Source organism: Lithobates pipiens, unplaced genomic scaffold (genome assembly GCF_037356315.1).
Source record: "Lithobates pipiens isolate NorthernLeopardFrog02 unplaced genomic scaffold, aLitPip1_a1.2 Scaffold_8, whole genome shotgun sequence".
Lineage (NCBI taxonomy): Eukaryota > Metazoa > Chordata > Amphibia > Anura > Ranidae > Lithobates > Lithobates pipiens.
In genome coordinates, this window is record NW_027507903.1 from 602,740,742 (window position 1) to 602,756,913 (window position 16,172).

At 45.1% G+C, this 16,172-nt stretch overlaps 1 protein-coding gene across 3 annotated transcripts in view; it reads right to left on the reverse strand.

The window, feature by feature from the left end:
• LOC143961301 (calpain-5-like) overlaps positions 1 to 15,083 on the reverse strand; it is a 102,519-nt gene extending 87,436 nt beyond the window's left edge. For 2 of the 3 annotated variants that reach the window (XR_013270442.1, XM_077470556.1), the window contains exons 1-3: positions 12,623 to 15,083; positions 2,642 to 2,776; positions 2,325 to 2,536 (exon numbers count right to left, since the gene is read on the reverse strand). Coding sequence is in view for 1 of the 3 variants with exons in the window: in XM_077470556.1 (XP_077326682.1) it covers positions 2,325 to 2,536; positions 2,642 to 2,776; positions 12,623 to 12,778 (503 nt within the window). In the remaining 2 variants the exon portion in view is untranslated. The remainder of the gene's footprint in view (positions 1 to 2,324; positions 2,537 to 2,641; positions 2,777 to 12,622) is intronic. The other variant, XR_013270443.1, reaches the window with a different exon arrangement.
• Between the last annotated feature and the right edge of the window lie 1,089 nt (positions 15,084 to 16,172).

A 16,172-nucleotide genomic window follows, 5' to 3' on the forward strand; every position in this document is an offset into this window, starting at 1 on the left:
ATAGTTACAACTCGAGTCACAGGTTCCTCCCTCTACTGGTCTAAAGTAGCACTGCAACAGCATAGAACCTGACCCTGACCACTATGTTTTTATTGTGCGTCTGTCTCGTCGTCAGTAATAAATAATCTCAGAATTTTGCAAATCTGTTTCAATTGGCTGACCCGGGTTATAGGTGAAAGCAAATACACAGATTAAAAGAAATATTGCATTTACTTTGCTAAATGACCTGCAGCCCTATTTTTCATCGAATAACTTTGTCACTATTTGCTTGATTTATATACCCCACTGTGTTTCCTGCTGACCCATTAATACAGGTCAGTTGCAGCACTGACATCCTCTGGTGTCCACTCCCAGTGTGGAGACAGCGGAGGTGAAGGTCTGCATTGGGTTGGCTGGGTCACAGTGAATGATACCAAGCCTTAGGGCCCTTGCCTACTCTTGCAATAACCATCTTTGTGATTATTGCACATTTTATGGGGTGTTTTTATACAAAATTTTCCCCTGTAAAACTGCATGTACATTAGTTCTGTGTGGATGGGGGGCAAAAATGAATGGTATTTTCTCTCTAGGTTGAGTTTTATTCTGCATACAGAATAAAGCAAATCCAGAAAATACCGCATTATAGCGACTAGATGGAGCTGATAATCATAGGCAATAAATGCTCTTACTGATTGTAAGCTCCATCTAGTGTCCATCATGCAATATGTTCTTGATTCATTCTATTCACTCTATTCTGTGTAAAGCATAACATTCAACCTGGAGAGAAAATAGCCTAATAACATTCGATTTGGCTTTCACTAGCAATTAACAAATGTTCATGCATTTTTACAGGACCTTTAGCTCTGCAATTTTTTTTTTTATAAATACACCCCTGTGTGTTTTTAAACAACTTTTTTGTTCATAGATTATACAACATGAAGGATACATTTTCAGTAAAGAGATTTTTCATGAGGTAGATGCCTTAAAAGCGACTTGTGCCACTGGGGACTGATGTAGGGATCAGAGTATGGGAGCACAGTGTGCCGCTGGGGACAGAGATTCTTCAGTCCCTTTTCTCTGCAGCTTTAGGGCCGGTTCACACAGGGGGCGATGCGAGGCGACACGACTTGCCTCGCCGCGACCTGCCGCGACCTTAGCGGCGACTTGCAAATGACTTCTGTATAGAAGTCAATGCAAGTCGCCCCGAGGTCGCCCAAAAGTAGTACAGGAACCTTTTTTCTGAGTCGGAGCGACTCGAGTCGCTCCTCTTAGAACGGTTCCATTGTACAGAACGGGGGCGACTTGTCAGGTCGCGGCACGGCAAGTCGTGTCGCCTTGTGTCGCCCCCTGTGTGAACCGGCCCTTAGCTTCACTGTACAGTGAATGAATGGGAAGTGCTCTGTGCTGAGAGGTTTCGTGTTTATTCACAAACTGAAGCATAGTAAACACAGTTTACCAACAGCAGGTGGAAGAGGATGCAGATTCTAGAACCGATCCCCCTGCAGCACAGTCGGAGGGAGAAAGAGAAATAGAGGCAGTCAGTGCTGCAGGGGGATCTACAAGAGTTACAAGCATCAGCAATAATGCAGTAGAGCCAACCCTACTGCCCGGCAGGTGCCCGAGCCCCTGCTTTTGAACTGATGGGGCTGGTGCCCAGTACAGGAGGGCCAGCTGTACTGCCTTATAAGCAGCCCTGGGCACACACATACACACAGGTGAGAGGTCAGGCCATTGGAAAGCCGTATGATGTTGGGCCTTTGGCGATGGCACGACCTCTATTTGCCAATTAGATGAGCTTGATCAGCCTCTTACAATTGTCAAAGTCTGTGTGGCGTGTGTAAGCCACATACACCCGGTACTGTACAGTAAAGATTTTTTTCTAATTAATTTACAATTGAAAATGAATGAGATATAACAATCCTGCTTTAGACTCTGGAAGGATCCCTACCATATTGTCGAGATCTGCTCAACTGTCTGATTAACAGCTAGTTCATGCTCCCAGTATGCATCTGAGAGCCGAAGCAAGCTGTGCCGCCCCCCCCCCCCCCCTCCAGCCCAGCACTCTAATGAGCACTAGAGGGATAGAGAAGAGAGCAGTGACTGACAGCGACCTGAGAACTGAGCGATCAGCAGTCATATGATCACTCAGTTCTTGGGCTTAGAGCCAGCGGGGGACAGCTACATCATCACACCGATGCTGCATCATGGAGGTGAGTATGTAGGATTGTTTCTTTTTATAAAACCCAACCTTCATCTTTAACAGCAACAACCAGAAAAAGGAAAAACAATTTGTAAGGATAGACAAAGACAACAGGACACTAAGTCTGAGATAGGAAGGGCCTTACTTAGCATAAGCTTTCTCGAGCAGCGAACACCAGAATGCATCAGACTTGCGGCCAGGTCTGCAAAAAATTAACTCTCCGCCAGATGTCGGCAAACGGTCATCGATAACGACTTCTACCCAACGTCCGAAGCGCCAGAATCGGAACCTGAAGATCCCGCAGTGTGGGGCACCTCCAGGGCTGGGCCATTCCTGCTCCTTGGGGGAAGGTATGACCTGGAGAAGAAGGTAGATGTAGACTTAAAGGCACTCTTTGGTGGTCTTGTGCTTTGAGCCATTGGCCAAAAGGATAATTTTATTACAACCAGGCCAAGTACTTACCTTCTTCCATATCGAAGGGTCTTTGGCTAAACAGGATGCTGCTGCCACAAACCAGCAATTACCCAGACTGCCTTGCTGCAGGTCATGTGGACTGATGCCGCTGGGAGAAAACAGGCTGGGTGCTCTCACCAGATCCTGTAACAAAGGCAGCAAATGATTGTGTCAGTTAACTGCTAATTCTATTCAGGGTTGTAAACCCTTATATATACCCTGTGAAGTGACTGGCCTGTGCACACAGAGATTAAACAAATCCTCCTGCATAAGTCATACCTGTTTATCTGCTGTCTTCTCTTCTCTACATTCAGTGCTGAACTATAAAGCTTGTCTGAGTTTTCAGAAAAAAAAGGGGCGTGGAGCTCAAATTATACTCTGTAAAGCTCAGCGAGGAGAGATCTGAGAGCTGATTGGGGAGGGGGGGGGGGCAAGCCCCCTTCACACAGCACACAGGAACAGAGCTGATGCTGTCAATCAGCTGGCGCTCCCCCTCCCCTGTCACCTTTTTTTCCTTTGGTGTCAGGAAAACTTGTCAGAAGGGACTCATGCTGAATGCAGAGGAACAAAGCAGCAGACAGAAAGGACACTTAGAGCTCTTAATTGAGACAAGTACACACTATAGAGGGATATGCTTTGTTCATATTTCATGTCTGAGGTTTACAATCACTTTGTGGGTTCCACTGATATAGGGTAATGCACATGCATTAACAAGCATTGCATTGGGGTAACCAATTCATTTATAATGGGCTGACAATGCACTACAGTGGATGAAAAACATGCATGACCCTTTTTAACAATGAAGATGTAGCACTCCTATGACACCCCAAAGGCAGTATAGCACTTCCAGAGGTGGGCTAGCCTTTTTCACACCAGGGCTGAGCTCATGGCTAAAATGGGGAGACCGAGAAAGGATATTGGGTGCCAGTCACTTTTGTCTATTTAAAGTGTTAGCACATTGTCTATCCCAAATATGTATATCCCCCCCCCCCCCCCCAGCATGCACCAGTGGCCTAAACCTCCTACTGGATTGGCTGAAGAAAATATAACTATTCATAAGTTAGTTTTATTGGTGAAATCTCATTCTATGACCAGAGACATCTACTGGCGACAGTGAGAAACGTATGGTTCTGTTGCACTGCGGTGCTTGGTGCCTTGGGCTCTACTGTACAATAGGGATGAGCCGAACACCCCCCTGTTCGGTTCACACCAGAACCTGCGAACAGACCTAAACTTCGTGTGAACTTTAGAACCCTATTAAAGTCTATGGGACTCGAACGTTCACAATCTAAAGTGCTCATTTTAAAGGGTAATATGCAAGTTACTGTCCTAAAAAGTGTTTGGGGACCTGGGTCCTGCCCCAGGGGACATGGATCAATGCAAAAAAAAGTTTTAAAAACGTCCGTTTTTTCAGGAGCAGTGATTTTAATAATGATTAAAGTGAAACAATAAAAGTGTAATATTCCTTTAAATTTCGTAGCTGGGGGGTATCTATAGTATGCCTGTGAAGGGGCGCATGTTTCTGGTGCTTAGAACGGTCCCTGCACAAAGTGTCATTTGTGCAGGAAAAAAAGTCTTTTAAAATCACTTGCGGCTAAATTGTCGGCTCCCGTAATACAGAGAACACTCAATGAGTGTTCTCTGTATTAGCCGACAATTAATTCATTCATTGATAAAAAAAAAAAAAAAAAAAAAGCGTGGGGGTTCCCCTAAATTTAATTACCAGGCCCTTCAGGTCTGACATGGATATTAAGGGGAACCCTGTGTCAAATTTAAAAAAGAAATTGACGTGGGGGTCCCCCTAAATATCCATACCAGACCCTTCAGGTCTGATATGGATATTAAGGGGAACCCCGCATCAAATAAAAAAAAAAAATTGACGTGGGGTCCCCCTAAAAATCCATACCAGACCCTTTATCCAAGCATGCAACCTGGCATGCCGCAGGAAAAGAGGGGGGACGAGAGAGCGGCCCCCCCTCCCTCCTGAACCGTACCAGGCCACATACCCTCAACATTCGGAGGATGCTTTGGGGGTCTGTGACCCCTCAAAGCACCTTGTCCCCATGTTGATGAGGACAAGGGCCTCATCCTCACAACCCTAGCCGGTGGTTGTGAGGGTCTGCGGGCGGGGGGCTTATCAGAATCTGAAAGCCCCCTTTCACAAGGGGACCCCCAGATCCCGGCCCCCCCCCTGTTTGAAATGGTAAGGGGGTACAAAAGTACCCCTACCATTTCACAAAGAAAGTGTAAAAATGGTTAAATAAGACAAACACACTTTTGAAAAATTCCTTTATTAAAAATAAAAAAATAAAAGAAAGATTCCAGCGGTGCTAATCCACTCTTGCTATCCAGCGATGGATCTCCGGGGTCCAGCGATGGATGATCATATCCAGCGACAGGGGATCTCTCAGCCCAGTGCTGTCCATACATCCGTCTTCTGTCTCCAGTGCGGAGACACTGCGGAGATCCCAGCGCTGACGTTTCTTATATTAGGAGGGCGGGGACACCCGTCACCTGACCCCGCCCCTCTGACGCTGGAGAGGGAAGCCAGGGGTTCCCCAGTGACGTGTGGGTGACCGCGCCCCCTCTGATGTAATGCAGGTTTCCGTTACATCAGAGGGGGCGGGGTCACCTATACGTCACTGGGGAACCCCTGGCTCCCTTCACCAGCGTCAGAGGGGGCGGGGTCAGGTTTTTTATTTTTAATAAAGGAATTTTTCAAGTGTGTTTGTCTTATTTAACCATTTTTACACTTTCTTTGTGAAATGGTAGGGGTACTTTTGTACCCCCTTACCATTTCAAACAGGGGGGGCCGGGATCTGGGGGTCCCCTTGTTAAAGGGGGCTTCCAGATTCTGATAAGCCCCCCGCCCGCAGACCCTCACAACCACCGGCCAGGGTTATGAGGATGAGGCCCTTGTCCTCATCAACATGGGGACAAGGTGCTTTGAGGGGTCACAGACCCCCAAAGCATCCTCCCAATGTTGAGGGTATGTGGCCTGGTACGGTTCAGGAGGGGGGGGGGCGCTCTCTCGTCCCCCCCTCTTTTCCTGCAGCCTGCCAGGTTGCGTGCTCGGATGAAGGGTCTGGAATGGATATTTAGGGGGACCCCCACGTCAATTTTTTTTTTAATTTGACACGGGGTTACCCTTAATATCCATGTCAGACCTGAAGGGCCTGGTAATTGAATTTAGGGGTACCCCCACGCTTTTTTTTTTTTTTTATCAATGAATGAATGAATTGTCGGCTAATACAGAGAACACTCATTGAGTGTTCCCTGTATTACGGGGAGCCGACAATTTAGCCGCAAGTGATTTTATCAAATAACGTTTTATTCATTGCCAGTGGTTGCATAGGAATATAAACAGTACAGAAGTACAGTGGAAGGCAAACATCTACACAGTTGTGCAAGAGTAAGAATAGATATGCGATATGCAGCGTCAAGTCACATGCGTGTGCAGTAGAATCCAGTAGTTTGGACGGTGGAGTGCTGGGGGGCAGAGGACACCAAAAGTCAGCCGCCCACCCCACAACCTCCACGGCCCGGGTTGAGCTGCCTTGCGGCCTATGCAAAACACGAAATGCATAGCAGATGAGATCCGCTATAGAAACAGGGGAGGAGAAAAGGGAAAAGACAGAGAAGAAAAAGAAAAGCAAGTGCCAGAGATCCAGGTCACCATACCTTAACCAATTCGCCCTTAGTCCTCCCGCAGCCGCCATCTCTCCCAGACTTGGTCAAATTCCTCCAGCCTGTCCCTCATTCTGGCAGTCATTTTCTCCATAAGCTCCACGTCCTTTATTCTGGTGTAAAGGGCTTCCATAGATGGGGCCAGTCGACTTTTCCAGTTAAGGGCTGTTAGGCAACGGGCTGCTGTAAGAATATGTCGTAGGATCTTCCGGGATGGCTTAGCCATCCTCGGTTGGGCCAGGTCAAATAAAAAGAACTTGGGTACAAACGGGACAGGCACCTCAAATACCCAGAGAAAGAGCTGTTGGATTGATTTCCAGAATGGGGCTATCAAAGGGCAAGTCCAGTATATATGGAACAAGGCGCCCCTGTCCTGTAGGCAGCGCCAGCATCGATCAGAGGCGGAGGGATACATTTTGTGGAGCACAGCTGGGGTCTGGTACCAGTGGTAGACAATTTTATAAAAGTTTTCCTTGTAAAGGGTACATAGGGAGGACTTGGCTGCCTGTCTCCATACCCCCTGCCAAGCTTCCAGTGGAAGTTCCTCACCCAACTCCTTTTCCCATCGCAGCATATACTTGTGCTTGCCCTTTGCGTGAAAGTTGTGCGAGTTGAGGATGCGGTAGAGGTCTGATCGCAAGTGATTTTAAAAGACTTTTTTTCCTGCACAAATGACACTTTGTGCAGGGACAGTTCTAAGCACCAGAAACATGCGCCCCTTCACAGGCATACTATAGACACCCCCCAGGTACGAAATTTAAAGGAATATTACACTTTTATTGTTTCACTTTAATCATTATTAAAATCACTGCTCCTGAAAAAACTGCAGTTTTTAAAACTTTGATCCATGTCCCCTGGGGCAGGACCCGGGTCCCCAAACACTTTTTAGGACAGTAACCTGCATATTACCCTTTAAATGAGCACTTTAGATTTCTCCCATAGACTTGTATAGGGTGTTCCGGCTTTTCAAATTTGCTGCGAACAGCCCAAATTGTTCACTGTTCGCTGAACAGGCGAACAGGCAATGTTCGAGTAGAACATGAGTTCGACTCGAACTCGAAGCTCATCCCTACTGTACAATAAGGTGGGGTGCAATTTGCAATGATCGGCATCCCAATGGATTGCACATAGAGCAGGGGTGTGGTTATGCATTGTCATAGCTCCCAATTGTCCCTGATTTCGAGGGACTGTCCCTGATTTGGAGCAATGTCCCTCTGTCCCTCATTCCTCCTCATTTCGGTCTGATCTGTATAGTTGTATATAAAATGCACTTTTTATCTATGAAAAAGTGTTTCCAAGCGCTAAGCCTTTCATCTAAATTCTAAATTGCTGCATTTGTAAATTCCAAAAGCCAATATAAAGGAATAGTAGTGGTAAAAATATCACTTGTGGGTTTAACCAATCTTGTTTTTTGTACAAGTCTCCTTTAAGGGGGCGTGGAAAGGGGCGTGCCTTATGCCTGCATACTTTTGTTGATAGGTGTCCCTCATTTCCATCTCAAAAAGTTTGGAGGTGTGCATTGTGGAAACAAGTTTTTATTACAAGTTGACCCAATGCACAGATCTGAACGGGCCCTATAGGTTTTATACAAATCTAATAGTTTTTCACAATGCTCTTTGGAGGGACTGCAGTCTCTTGCCAGCTATTGTGTGCAAGGTTCCTGCTTTAGCCACTTGCATACCGGGCCTATTCTGCCACTCCTCTCCTACAAAAAAAATCATAATTATTTTGCTAGAAAATTAATCAGAACCCCCAAACATTATATATTTTTTTTAGCAGAGACTCTAGGGAATAAAATAAATTGTTACAACTTTTTATATCATACGGTATTTGTGCAGGAATTTTTCAAACGCGTTTTTTTTTGGGGGAAAAAAAAAACACTTTCATGAATTTAACCGGTTCCTGACCAGCACACACCGATGTACGTCGGCAGAATGGCACGGGCAGGCATATTGGCGTACAGGTACGTCCAATCTTTAATGCCGCCCTGCCATCGCGAGCGCGCCACTGGCGGCGTGCTCGCATGCTGGTCGGGACCCCCGTGAGTCTGGTTGCGGGTCCCGCGGACTCGATCGCCACGGGCATACCCGCGATCGTCTCACAGGGCGGCTGAACGAGGAAATGCCGTTGTAAATCTCTGCTCCATGTGATTGGAGCAGAGATCAGTGTTCACTAAATTAAAGCCCAGCCCCCAACAGTTAGTAACACCCCCCTAGGAACACTTAACCTCTTACACTGCCACCCACTGGTTAAGCTCTTCACTGCCAGTGTAATTTACACAGGAATCACTGCATTTATATAGCAGTGATTGCTGTATAAATGACAATGGTCCCAAAAATGTGTCAAAAATGTCCGATGTGTCCGCCATAATGTCGCAGTCACAATAAAAAAAAATAAAAAAAAAAAATTTAAAAAAATCGCTGATCGCCACCATTACTAGTAAAAAAAATAAAATAATAAAAATGCCATAAAATTATCCCCTATTTTTTAAACGCTATAACTTTTGCACAAACCAATCAATAATCGCTTATTGAGATTTTTTTACCAAAAATATGTAGAAGAATACGTATCGGCCTAAACTGAGGGAAAAAAAATGTTTTTTTTTGTTTTTTATTTTTTTTATTATAACAAAAAGTAAAAAATAATGCGCTTTTTTCAAAATTGTCGCTCTATTTTTGTTTATAGCGCAAAAAATTAAAAACGCAGGGGTGATCAAATACCACCAAAAGAAAGCTCTATTTGTGGGAAAAAAAGGACCTAAATTTTTTTTGGGAGCCACGTCGCACAACTGCGCAATTGTCAGTTAAAGCGACACAGTGCTGAATCTCAAAAAGTGGTCTGGTCTTTGACCAGCAAAATGGTCCGGGGCTCAAGTGGTTAAAAGAAAAAAAAAAAAAAAAAAAACGGTAAAGTTAGCACAATTTTTTTGTATAATGTGAAATATGATGTTATGCCCAGTAAATACACACCTAGCATGCCACGCTTTAAAATTGCACACACTCGTGGAATGGCGCCAAACTTTGGTACTTAAAAATCTCCATAGGCGGCGCTTTAAATTATTTTACAGGTTACCACTTTAGAGTTACAGAGGCGGTCTAGTGTATGGGCGTGACTTACGTATGCGTTTACTTCTGTGCGCGGGGGCAGGGTTGTTTTAAAATTTTTATTTATTTTTTATTGTTTATTTTGCTTTCTTTTTTTAATTGCCATTGCTATGGGACATCCCACATAGTTATTACTATGGCTCTGTGTCCCCTGATATAAGAACAGAAAATAGTTTTTTTATAACAGCTTACCTGTAAAATCCTTTTCTTTGATGTACATCAGGGTACACAGAGCCATAGTAATAACTATGTGGGTTATATCGGCATATCAGGTGCTGGACACTGGCACGCCCCTTAAGGTGTGTACTTCCTCCATATAACCCCTCCCATTACTGGAAGTCCTCAATTTTGTAGCCAAGCAATATAAGTGTATAAGAAGACGGGAGGGACCTCTGTGTCACCTGATGTACATCAAAGAAAAGGATTTTACAGGTAAGCTGCTATAAAAATCCTATTTTCTGTTCTTATATCAGGGGACACAGAGCCATAGTAATAACTATGTGGGATGTCCCATAGCAATGGCAACTGAAGGGGGGGGGGGGACAGAACAAAGAAACAGGAGGCCAGAGGACTCATACTGCAGCCTGCAGTGTATGCTGTGCCCAAAGGCAGTATCTTCATGACCTTTAATATCGATTTGATAAAATCAGATAAACGTATGAACCGAAGACCATATGCTGTCCATTTTCATCCGATCTCTCCATAGAAAACAGCGGCGCTCGACAAGCCCCTCCCCACTCAGTGAGCAGAGAGGGACCGGTCATCCACCGGCTCAGCGGAGATCAACGGAGAGATCACCCGCTGAGCTGACGGACAGAGGCGGACTTCGTGGAAGCCGATCCACCTCGTGGGAATGAGGCCTAAGAGTTTCAATTTGTATGCAATCAGGCAGGCCCTTGCACTACATGTTTTTTGGTAAATCTAAGACCCCTTTTACACTGAGTCGTTTTGCAGGTGCTATTGCGCTAAAAATAGCGTCTGCAAACTGCCCTGAAACAGCCGCGGCTGTCACTCCAGTGTGAAAGTCCTGCTGGCAGCATCTTTGGAGGGTGTATACACTGCTCCTGCCCATTGAAATCAATAGGGCAGCGCGGCTATACCGCCAGAAAACGCCTCAGCAGAGGCCATTTGCGGCGGTTTTTAACCCTTTCTCGGTTGGTAGCGGGGGGGGGGCAAAACCATCCCGCTAGCGGCCGAATAGCGCCGCAAATCCGACGGTAAAGCACCGCTAAAAATAGCGGCGCTCTACCATCAACACACCTCCGGCCCCAGTGTGAAAGGGGCCTTAAGTAAATCAGACAACAAAAATTGTATAGTGTGTAGGTTCTATTCACACGTGTGTGAATTGTCATGCAACTTTACAAGTTCCAGTCTATGTTTTTCAATGGAAGCCATTCAAATCTATGTGACTCAAAGTCGCAGAGACTTTAAAAAAAGACTTTGATGCAACGTTCATGCAACTTAAGTGCCATAGACTGCAATGTAAACTCTCAAAAGTTGCATCAAAGTCGCATCCTTAATGTTATCAATGCGACATTTGTGCAGCAGTCAAAGCCAAAGTCAACAGCCAAAGTTGCATCAAAGTCGCAATGTAAAGTCACAATGGAAACTGCATGACTTTGGAGTCATACAAGTGTGAATGGAACCTAATCCTGGCCATACACTATACGAAAATAATGGCCAAACTCATTTTTGAAGAACGGCCATGAGCGCAAACGTTAGTGCCATCATGTAATGTCCGATAAATCGTTCAGTGGACATAAATTAATGCTTTTTTGTTCATTTTTTTACATATACCTAGTGCAGGCAGTTCGGACGGGAAACACATTAACCTTTCAATTTATCGTTCGTTCGGCAGAAAGTTTCCAAACTCGTCCTTCGTTTTTTCGGTCGAAAACTTTCCAACGATTATCGATTTTGTGCCCATTAACTGGCAGAAAAACGGACGAAATGTCGAAATGACCGAATTTTGGATGATTTTTCGTATAGTGTATGGCGAGCATTACATTTTGAAAGATAAGTTCGTAAAACCTCACATTTAAGTTTCGGGTGGAGGATGGATCTCTCTTCAACCGAGTTCCCAACACGGGGATGCACAGGAGTTGAGTGCATTCCCATATTGGCGCCCTATTAATTTGGACACATGGCTGCAAGGGCACAGCTGCTGTGTCCTAATACGACATGTGGGTGAGGATCCTGGAACACATACAGGGCAGTAACGCACCCCGCGTGAATGGACCCTTAGCCCTTGTACACACGGTCGGAAATTCCGACGGAAAATGTCTGATCGGACCGCGTTGTCGGATAATCCGACTGTGTGTGGGCTCCATCTGACTTTTTCCGTCGGAAATGTCTGACCAACAAAGTTTGAGAGCTGGATATAAAATTTTCTGACAACATGATGACAAAGTCCAATCGTTTGTAGAGAATTCCGATCGGAGTCCACGCATGCTCAGATCAAATTACGAGACCAAAGCTATTTGCTACTAGCCTACTAGCCTGAACGTAGTCCCTTCGTAACGAACGAATGTCATCACGTTCTGAATGATCAGATTTTCTGACAACTTTGTCCGACCGTGTGTATGCAACACCAGTTTCGGACAAAATCCGTTGGACAAAATTCCAAAATCAAATGTTAAAAGCAAACAAAACCTTGAACTACTTTCTAACGACATTCGAATGTTCTGAAAATTTGTGTACAAATTTTCAATTGAAATTCCACTGGTGTATACCCAGCCTAAAGTATAACTAAAGGCAAGACTTTTTTTTTGGACAGAGTGGAGAGGGATTAGAACACCTGTCAGTTTTTATTGCTGAATGTGTCCCCATTAGGGAGATTCCCCCTCTCTATTTGTCCTGTTTACCATTATCATTGAAAGTGAAAGTAAAAGAAAATCCCCCAAAAAAGTAATAGAGGGGAAAATCCTCCAAGGATGGCTCACCAAGGAATTCCATTCATTTATAGGGTTTTCCTCTCACTTCCTGTTTTGGCTATGGGACAGGAAGTGAAGGGAAAACCCCACAATGGGACACAGATTGTGAAAACAAAACTATCTGACAGGGGTATAACCCTCCCTTACTCTTTCCAAAATAAAAAAATAAAAAATACGTTTTGTCTATAGTTCTACTTTAAATTCTTAAAAATCCACTAACCTATCCAGATTGGTAGCTAAATTGTAGACAAAGTGTATATCTTTACCTGAGGTCGCTTCCACTCCACCACCCGGGGGGGGCTCTGGCTGTAGTACAGGGACCGGTCATTTGCTGGAAAGTTGGGATCCTCAAAAACACGGCTTTGGCGACAACACAGGTTTTTAAGCCGGTCATAATGCTGGTCCTGGTAATGAATAACCATGGTGCTGTGTGCTCACAGACTCAGGGTTGTAAGAAATATCTGACAAATCTCTGTGGAAGCAACACGTTGTGTTGCAATCAGTCTTTAGCTGCTTTTATTATCATCAGGGGCTTCACTGTCCCTCTACATAATTAATTCCGGCGTTTGTAAGGCCAAGCTGGTCCTAGGAATCAGAGCATATCCATAGCAGATCCAGTGTGGAAGATTCAAGTTTCTTCTCAGTATCAGTCACAGAGGTGTTATCGGGTGTGGTTCACAAGAGAACCTGCCAAGCCTGTTTTCATGAAAAGACAGCAACACCCAACAAAGCATAAAATAGGGACAGCAACTTATAGAGGGTAACAAGAAATAGTTTTGTAAGAACACACAGAGATATAATTCTAGTAAAAAGTTAGAGGAGACAGGTGATACCAGGACAAAGCGGGAGGAGCGTAGAGGTACCAAGACAGGAGGGGAGCAGAGGGCAGGTGATGCCAGGACCCAAGAGGAGAAAAATTAAGATTCCAGAGGAAGATGTGTCTATGAATGCCAGGGCAAAGAGTGCGGTGAGTGGGGAAGATGCCAGGACCCATAGAGGAAGAAAGTCAAGATGCCAGGGAGAGAAAGAGAACTATTAATGCCAGATACAGCTAGAAGAATGGTAACCCCAGGGCAGAGCAGGAGAAGTTTTAAGGTGCCAAGAGAGAAGGGGAACAGAGGAGAGGTAATGCCAGGACCCAAGAGGAGGAAAGTGAAGATTCAAGACAGAGGAAAAGGTGACTGTTAGTGCCAGGACAAAGAGGGAGGATAGTGAAGAGGCTACCAGGACCCAAGAGGAGGAGGATGAAGATGCCAGATCGAGGTAGAGGTAACTATCATTGCCACACACACACATAGTGAAAAGAATGGTGATACCAGGGCAGAGCAGGAGAAGTGGAGAGGTACCAAGACACAAGGGGAGCACAGGACAGGTGATGCCGGGATCTAAGAGTAGGAAAGTGAAGATGCCAGGAAGAGGTGACTATTAAGGCCCAGACAAAGAGGGAGGAGAGCTGGAGAGATGCCAGAACCCAGGAAGAGGAAAGTGAAGATGCCAGGCAGAGATAGAGGTGACTATCATTGCCAAGACAGAGTGAGAAGAGTGGTTATGCCAGGGCAGAGCAGTACTAAGGCACAAGGGGAGCAAAGGAGCCATGATGCTAGGAATCAAGAGTAGGAAATTGAAGATGTCAGACAGGAAGAGGTGACTGTTATTGCCAAGACACAGTGAGAAGAGTGGTGACATCAGGACAGAGTGGAAGGAGTGTAGCGGTACCAAGACAGAGGGGAAGCAGAGGAGAGGTGATGCCAGGACCTAAGAGGAGGAGAATGAAGATGCCAGACGAGGTAGGGGTGACTATTAATGTCAGGATACAGTGAGAAGAGAGTGGTGATGCCAGGGCAGAGTGGGAGAAGGGTAACGATAACTAGACAGAGTGGGAGGAGAGGAATGGTGATGCCAGGGCCCAAGAGGAGGAAAATGAAGATGAATCGAAAGAGGTGACTAATGCCAGGACAAAGAGAGAGAAGAGCAGTGATGATACCAAGACGGAGGGTGAGAGTGGTAAAACCTAAAAAAAAAGAAACAAAATGGTGATGCTAAGGCACAGAGGAACAAAAGAAGTGGCTGCAAGGCAAAGGTTGAGTGGTATGTCTGAGTCAGAAGATGAGGAAAGTGATGATGGCAAGGCAGAGGAGATGCTGAGGGGTCATAAAACCAGGACAGAGGGGGATTAGGGTGGTGGTGTTAAGTGAGAGGTTAAGACCAGGGCAGAGAATAAGAGTGGTGATTTCTAAGGAAGAGGAAGTAGAGTGTGATGATGCCAGGGCAGACGATGAGAAAAGTGAGGATGGCAGTGCAGAGGAGGTATAGATGGGAGATAAAGCCAGGTTAGAGGGAGAAGACTGTTATAGCAGAAGAAGAGAGGTGGTTATGCAGAAAAGATGGAGGAGGGTGGTCATACTAGGCCAGAGGAAGAGGAGAGAAGTGAATAGAAAGAGAATGCGTGGTAATATAGCAACTTCTTCTGTCCCCAGGCCTACCAATGCTGGGATCTTGGCACTAAAAACCACCAGTTGAGAAGAGTCCTCTGAAGAGCAAAGTGCGAACGGTTAGGCAGAGGGAGAAAATGAAACATGTTATCAAATGCTGGGAGGGCAGGAGCTTCCAGGAAGTAAAGGTAAACAGTATCATACACAGGCGGACAAAGGTCAATGGACAGACGGTGTGCTGCGGAGATAAAGCAGAAGATTAGAATACAATAGTAAACAGAATATAACATCACTAGGTGGCTCTGTCCTATAATAGTGGGGTAACAAGGAATTACCGTATATAATTGGGTGGTATAGGTCCCCTTTTGGACAAAGCCTTCCTGTAGTGATGTGGAGTTTGGGCCATAAAAGTGCCAGGATGGGAAGAGTCCAGAGAGATGGGGTATGAGATCCAAACACCCCAGAAACGTGGATGTAGTCTGGTACAACAAGAAACTAAGGGTGAGGTACAGTGAGGGAAAAAAGTATTTCATCCCCTGATGATGAACTTCTACATTTGCCCACTGACAAATACACGATCAGTCTATAATTTTAACGGCAGGTTTAAGATACAGAATGACAACAAAAATATCCAGAAAAACGCATTTCAAAAAATGTATAAATTGATTTATATTTTAATGAGTGAAATAAGTATTTGATCCCCTATCAGATGTCTTCTATACAGGAGCCGTTACCTGTATAAAAGACAACTGTCTACAGAAGTAATCCAATCAGATTTCCATCTCTCCACCATAGCCAAGACCAAAGAGCTGTCCAAGGATGTCAGGGACAAGATTGTAGACCTTCATAAGGCTGGAATGGGCTACAAGACCACCACCTAGCAGCTTGGTGAGAGGATGACAACAGTCGGTGCAATTATTCGCAAATAGAAGAAAAACAAAATAACTGCAGAGCTATAGAATGGGACATAGAGAAAGACTGCTATACTAAGGCAGTGTTTCTCAACTCCAGTCCTCAAGGCGCCCCAACAGGTCATGTTTTCAGGATTTCCCTCAGATGAAATGGCTGTTGTAATTACTAAGGCAGTGAAACTGATCAAATCACCTGTGCAAAGTAATGGAAATCCTGAAAACATGACCTGTTGGGGCTCCTTGAGGCCTGGAGTTGAGAAGCACTGTACTAAAGGAAAGCACCTCGTTAACCTTGGTGACAGAAGCAGAATGCTGTGAATCTAGTAAATACAGATAGGTTGGTCCCAATACTGTGGTGCTCCCAAGGAGAACTAAGGGAAAGATTACTTTAATTTTTTAGCTTGCGTTCTTCGCCTGAGTGACTGCTACAGAAGGTTTGCTCTTGTATTTGCCAGCGTGTGCCAAAGAGTTTG